This window comes from Quercus suber, unplaced genomic scaffold (assembly GCF_002906115.3).
Source record: "Quercus suber isolate HL8 unplaced genomic scaffold, Cork oak 2.0 scaffold_461, whole genome shotgun sequence".
Classification (NCBI taxonomy): domain Eukaryota; kingdom Viridiplantae; phylum Streptophyta; class Magnoliopsida; order Fagales; family Fagaceae; genus Quercus; species Quercus suber.
In genome coordinates, this window is record NW_027069912.1 from 537,943 (window position 1) to 545,545 (window position 7,603).

Consider the following 7,603-nt stretch of genomic DNA (forward strand, 5'->3'; position numbering starts at 1 on the left):
CATGGTAAGCAATTTAAGAGCCATGAGCAATTGAAGCATGGACATCTTTTCAAGGGCATGTTTGGGAATTGAATGTCAAGTAACATTCTTCCCTTTTCACTTGTTCTGAATATAACTCCTGCCTCGTACAACTCGTTAGCACTATGTAGATCAGAAATGATGATTTCCACTTTTAAGGGTAGATGGATAATAGAAATATCTATCAAATCAGTGAAATGTTTTATTTCCTTCTCAAGCAATTTCTTGCCAGTGAGATGAAAAAACTTACATGCAAGCCTACGAAAGGAAATATTTTGTTTTCTTCAGACCTGGAAAATTGATTGTGTAACTCCTTAGGATAAAAAATGGAAGCTGATTCTCAAGTAATATCAAGTCATGACTTATGCCTACTTTAGCCATGGTTTACTTAATATATAATCATTTTTTATGATGCCGAAAAAACCACCAGTGAGCTACACGATCCTTGCACACTCAAATTTGCACAACGATGCAATTCACATTTTGATAACTATGAGAATTAGTCAATATTTTGAGTGGAATCAGAACTTTCTCAATTTTTATTATTTTATCGATTTCAAGTTTCAAATGGGTAACATTATGATTTGAGAGTATTTTGAAGCAACAAGCCCTTCGTTGTCTCATTTTTTCTTTTTCCTTTTTCTTATAACTGATTTGAAAGTTTTAAGTTTACTTTGGAGGTTTCAAGTTTCTTTTGGTCATTATATAATTTTAAGGGTATTTTCGTCATTTTGACGAGGTTAATGGTATTTTAATAATTTCAAATATTTTAAAGGAATTTATGTCATTTTAAATATTTTAAGAGGCATTTGGAGGATTTGAGAAAAAAAAAATCATATTATATCAAAATTGTTTTAGCCACATATTAGTGACGACAATCTTTGTCTTCATTAGAAGATCCCTTATAGCGACGACCTAATTCATTGCTAATATATAATATGCTTCCCTCCAATAATTCCCATCACTTTTTGAGAGTGAAAATTTTACCCTCCATTATATTTGGGTAAATATATTTGCGACGACATGTTGTGTCATCACTAATAGTCTTCTAATAGCGACCACTAATGTGTTATCACTGATAAATAAAGCATATATATAATATACTTACTATATATTTTTGGCCACATATTTGTGACGAAATATAAGGCTGTCATAAAGATGATTATTAGCGACGATAAATGTCCTCGTTAAAATAAACCTTATTTTAGCGATGTAAATGTTGTCGCAACAAAATTTATTGTCGTTGCTAAAAGTTTCCCTCCATTTTCCATAAGAAAATAAAATTCCCTCCATGGCGTTAGTGACAACTTATTAGCGACTACCTTAGTGTTGTCGCTACAATACACTTATTAGCAATGACCATTTATTATCGTCGCTAATATTTGCCTAATAGCGACGACTTTTTGGTCGTCGCTAAAACATTGGTCACAAAAGACCAAAATTCTTGTAGTGGGAGTTATTGTGAGATTTTTTTTCCTCAAATATTTAGGATGCTTTGTCAATTAATTTTGGCACATGGCAGAATATTAATTGGAATGGAGGACTACTGGATATTGATAACATGGTCCTTCAAGAGGATTGAATAACACCGAAATTTTAGCTTTTATTTTTTATTTTTTATTTTTTATTTTTGTTGAATACACCGAAATTTCAATTTGGACAATAATAATGAAGATAAATGAGAAAAGAGAGAAATAGCTTTACAATTATAGAAGTGGTCTTATATAATGATTTAAGGAAAAGTGCTAATCAAATTTGTGTTTATAATCCAAAAGAACTAGTCAAATTGCAATTAGGGTTCCTTGTATTCATTTATAAATCCAAGATCCACCTAATAAATATTACCTATATAAAACTCAGAATATACCCACACAACAAACTCAAATAATCCAATCCATTGCAACATTCGTCATAGTGCTTGTTAAGGTCTTGAGCGAGACCAAAGTAACAGGAACCCGTTTCCACAATTTCAAGTCCAAGTTTGTTTACCATTGTGGCAATTGCTTCATTGCTGCCTAACATGTTAATTATAATCTTTTTGTCAACGAGCAACTCCACATCTTCTCTAGTGTTGATAAGATAATCCAAGAGACATATATAATTGCATATGTAAGCTTCAGATGGATAATGACATTGCTCCAGGGCCATGAGGTTTCGGAAAAGGCTTTCAGTTTTGTCTTCTACCAAAAACTGAGGAACATACAGGAAAGTTTGAGTTCCTTCCAAGCAAGGAAAGCACTTCAAGCATGGTAAGCAATTTAAGAGCCATGAGCAATTGAAGCATGGACATCTTTTCAAGGGCATGTTTGGGAATTGAATGTCAAGTAACATTCTTCCCTTTTCACTTGTTCTGAATATAACTCCTGCCTCGTACAACTCTGTAGCACTATGTAGATCAGAAATGATGCCATTTCCACTTTTAAGGGTAGATGGATAATAGAAATATCTTATCAAATCAGTGAAATGTTTTATTTCCTTCTCGAGCAATTTCTTGCCAGTGAGATGAAAAAACTTACATGCAAGCCTACGAAAGGAAATATTATTGTTTTCTTCAGACCTGGAAAATTGATTGTGTAACTCCTTTAGGATAAAAAATGGAAGCTGATTCTCAAGTAATATCAAGTCATGACTTATGCCTAGCTTTAGCCATGGTTTACTTAATATATAATCATTTTCATATTCTTCCTCCATGTAACTCCTCAAGAAGAGCTCAATGATAAATGTTGAATCCAATAGAACCATTTTCACGAAATCCTCATGGCAATTATCAAAGCTTTCTGAGTAACAACGGCGAATCTTTTCTTCGTTTTCTTCAATGATCTTTGCTATTTCCTTTTGGGATTTCCTAGTTCGATTACAAAATTTCTTTAAGTAACCCACTTTCAGCTTTTCCATTTCCCTTTGTTCTCTTTCACCATCCTTGTCTCTTGGCTCTTTTCCACCATAGTGAAAAGGGCCTATTGAGATTAGCTGTGGAGTGTAGGCCTCTTTATTTACCTCGCGAAGTTTCTTGGGGGCCCTATAGATGCAACACTCCGGCCACCAAGCTGGCTCCATGGCTAGTGAAACATCAATGATCGACTCGTGGCACATAAGTTCATTTTCCATGACTATTGGAATGTCAATGCTCAGCTCTTTGCACATACGATTATTTTTAAGTGAACCAGCAACAGTAGTAGGCAACGTATCGCAAAGTTCCTTTTTTCCCTAATGACAAGCAGGATAATCACATGCACTATGATAAAATCTTTTTATTTTATTTTATTTTTTATTTTAAAGCTCAATTTTTATAATGAATGAGGAGGGGAGATTCCAACCCTATTCTCCTAATAAAAAAAACCAGGTAATGCTATTAAGTTACACAATCCTTAACCATTATAAGAATAATTCTAGGGACACACCCAACTATAGACCCAAATCCACAATATACTTAAGGGTTATCTTCTAATTGGAGCATCTACTTATGGTAGTTTCATGTGTAAGTCTTGAAATTCAATCAAAAGTTGATAGCTTAGCATGTTATAAAATTAAGCGTGAGTTTAGGTGTGTCAATAGGTGGATTGCCATTATCCCCCTCACCCAACAAATTAAAATTTGGACTTGTGGAGTGATCACTATGCTAGGAGTGTATGAAGATAAAAATTTTGTAGTTAATATCATTATCATCTAAAGAAAAGGAAAATTAATAAATAAACATTTAATGCCTTAAAAAAATTGTTCAATTCTGCTCATTGAAAATTTTTCCAATTGCAATATTTTGTATTATACCATTAAAAGACAATAATAAAGCTAATGAGGTTTTTTATTAATTTTTTATAGAATGATTATTGCATTTGATGTTGGCATCACAATTGTCAATAGAGAACTTTTATGTGAAATTTGACACATAATAATTAAAACATGATGATGTGTATATTATCTTAAGCCAAGGAATGTAAAAAAGTGAAGTTCATGATTACAAAAGTATTCAATAAATAATTGATTTGATATTAGGAAGCTACAAATACAATATCAAATTAGAGCAAGAGAATCATTCACCTCTTAAAATTTTTAATTTGAGTGTAAATCAATAATATAGTATCAAATATATATTGCAATAATATTTTGAAAAATTCCTTACACAATGTAACATTTGTTTTTTCTTGAAAGCTTGGACTTCTATCATACCATTTCTTGAAAGTTGATGGTAACAAATCACTAAGAGCATCTCCAGTAGAATAGCCAAATTTTTGTACTGTTTGGGCTAATGAACAGTGACATTTAGCTTTTGCCTATCAACTTTTTCAAATACACTTCCAACAGATTCTTTATCCAATTCTCTATCTCATTTAAATATTATTTCTTCATTCATTCTTTATTCATTCTTTATCATCATTTATTCTTCCTATATTTATTCCCAACAATTATATTTTTTAATGAAAAGTGTTATATTTACAACATTTTTCGCAATACTTTCATAATAAAATTTATATGGAAATTTGTTACTAATTATAATTTGAACTCACCACTGAAATTATTTTTTTTTTCTCGCCAATATTAACTAATAATGATTTTTTATTTAAAATTTACTGTAAAAATATTGTGAAAATATTGTGATAGTATTTTTCAATTAAGATTTTTTATTTTTTATATTATTTTTCTTCCTTTCATTTCATTTTTATCCACGTTTTATTTTTTTATTTCTTATTTTTCTCCTCCATCCAAGTGTCTAGCTCTATCCCCCTTCTTTTTATTTTCTTTTCACCTCAAGAACCTTCCAACATTTCACATTTGCAGAGAGAGAGAGAGAGAGAGAGAGAGAGAGAGAGAGAGAGAGAGAGAGAGAGAGAGAGAGAGAGAGAGAGAGAGACTCATTAATGTCTGTATATTCTAGAATCCTCTTATCACTAGAATTCCTTTAACCTTGGGATTCCTTGAAGTGTGCCGCAAGTATCTTATAACAGGGGTCTTCATGCTAGTAGTTGGACCTGTCGCCATCATGTCCGTCTGAGTCGGATCCGTTCATAAAGAAAGAGGATGCCTGGGTCCGTCCTCTATTGGCTCGCGGAGGATGTTCCGTCAGGCCCACCTCATAAAGATTTTTACCCTTTCACTTTGAGACCACATAATAATGGGATGGATGCTACGTGGCCGTTCAGTTCGTACATGCCACATTTGTCCGTGCCACCTCTCTCCAGATAGCTCTGTCAGGCATGATTTTTCCTCTTCAGTTGCCCCATCACCCTATGGGTCCGTGATCTAGGAGTGAAAGGACCCGTGGGGTGACGGTTTGATTTGGATCTTGGGAGACTTGTTAGTCTTTGACAGGCTAAGCCCGAAATTATTTATGGCGTAGGGGACCTAAATTTTGACAAAGGCACTTTTGGGTGACATGGTTCATCCTTCCACCCGTAGGTAGGAAGACTTAGAGTTTTCACCAAGGCACTCGTGGGTGACTTGGTTCGTCCTTCCACCCGTATGTAGTAGGACTTAAATGTTGTACAAGGCACTCGTGAGTGACTTGGTCCGTCCTTCCACCCGTAGGTAGCAGGACTTAAAATTTGTACCAAGGCACTTGTGAGTGACTTGGTTAGTCCTTACACCCGTAGGTAGTAGGACTTAAAGGTTGTACCAAGACACTCGTGAGTGACTTGGTCCGTCCTTCCACTCGTAGGTAGTAGGACTTAGAATTTTTACCAAGACACTAGTTAGTGACTTGGTTCGTCCTTCCACCAGTAGGTAGAAAGACTTAGAGTTTTCACAAAGGCACTCGTGGGTGAATTGGTTCGTCCTTCCACCTATAGGTAGTAGGACTTAAATGTTGTACCAAGACACTCGTGAGTGATTTGGTCCATCTTTCCACCTGTAGGTAGTAGGACTTAGAATTTTCACCAAGGCACTCGTGGGTGACTTGGTTCGTCCTTCCACCTATAGGTAGTAGGACTTAAATGTTGTACCAAGGCACTCGTGAGTGACTTGGTCCGTCCTTCCACCCATAGGTAGTAGGACTTAAAATTTTCACCAAGGCACTCGTGGGTGACTTGCATCGTCCTTCCACCCGTAGGTAGGAAGACATAGAGTTTTCACCAAGGCACTCGTAGGTGACTTGGATCATCCTTCCACCCGTAGGTAGTAGAACTTAAATGTTGTACCAAGGCACTCGTGAGTGACTTGGTCCGTCCTTCCACCCCTAGGTAGTAGGACTTAAAATTTGTACCAAGGCACTTGTGAGTGACTTGGTTAGTCCTTCCACCCGTAGGTGGTAGGACTTAAATGTTGTACCAAGAAACTCATGAGTGACTAGGTCCGTCCTTCCACCCGTAGGTAGTAGGACTTAGAATTTTTACCAAGGCACTCGTGGGTGACTTGGTTCGTCCTTCCACCCGTAGGTAGTAGGACTTAAATGTTGTACCAAGGCACTCGTGAGTAACTTGGTCCGTCCTTCCACCCGTAGGTAGTAGGACTTAAAATTTTCACCAAGGCACTCGTGGGTGACTTGGTTCGTCCTTCCACTCGTAGGTAGGAAGACTTAGAGTTTTCACCAAGGCACTCGTGGGTGACTTGGTTCGTCCTTCGACCCGGAGGTAGTAGGATTTAAATGTTGTACCAAGGCACTCGTGAGTGACTTGGTCCGTCCTTCCACCCGTAGGTAGTAGGACTTAAAATTTGTACCAAGGCACTTGTGAGTGACTTGGTTAGTCTTTCCACCCGTAGGTAGTAGGACTTAGAATTTTCACCAAGGCACTCGTGGGTGACTTAGTTCGTCCTTCCACCCGTAGTTAGTAGGACTTAAATGTTGTACCAAGGCACTCGTGAGTGACTTGGTCCGTCCTTTCACCCGTAGGTAGTAGGACTTAAATTTTGTACAAAGGCACTCGTAAGTGACTTGGTTCGTCCTTCCACTCGTTGGTGGTAGGACTTAAATGTTATACCAATGCACTTGTGAGTGACTTAGTTCGTCCTTCCACCCGTAGGTAGTAGGACTTAAATGTTGTACCAAGAAACTCATGAGTGACTAGGTCCGTCCTTCCACCCGTAGGTAGTAGGACTTAGAATTTTCACCAAGGCACTTGTGGGTGACTTGGTTCATCCTTCCACCCATAGGTAGTAGGACTTAAATGTTGTACCAAGGCACTCGTGAGTGACTTGGTCCGTCCTTCCACCCGTAGGTAGTAGGACTTAAATTTTGTACCAAGGCACTCGTGAGTGACTTGGTCTGTCCTTCCACTCGTAGGTGGTAGGACTTAAATATTGTACCAAGGCACTTGTAAGTGACTTGGTTCGTCCTTCCACCCGTAGGTAGTGGGACTTAGAATTTTCACCAAGGCACTCGTGGGAGACTTGGTTCGTCCTTCCACCCGTAGGTAGGAAGACTTAGAGTTTTCACTAAGGCACTGTGGGTGACTTAGTTCGTCCTTCCACCCTAGGTAGTAGGACTTAAAATTTGTACCAAGGCACTTGTGAGTGACTTGGTTAGTCCTTCCACCCGTAGGTGGTAGGACTTAAATGTTGTACCAAGACACTTGTATGTGACTTGGTCCGTCCTTCCACCCGTAGGTAGTAGGACTTAGAATTTTCACCAAGGCACTCGTGGGTGACTTGGTTC

General features: G+C 37.3%; 1 protein-coding gene across 1 annotated transcript; it reads right to left on the reverse strand.

Annotated features, from left to right (window-relative positions):
- Positions 1-1,863: 1,863 nt before the first annotated feature.
- LOC112000003 (UPF0481 protein At3g47200) lies at positions 1,864-3,234 on the reverse strand. Its single transcript, XM_024032110.2, has one exon. It carries the CDS (start codon positions 3,160-3,162, stop codon positions 1,864-1,866), a length of 1,299 nt encoding a protein of 432 aa, XP_023887878.2. The 5' UTR covers positions 3,163-3,234.
- Between the last annotated feature and the right edge of the window lie 4,369 nt (positions 3,235-7,603).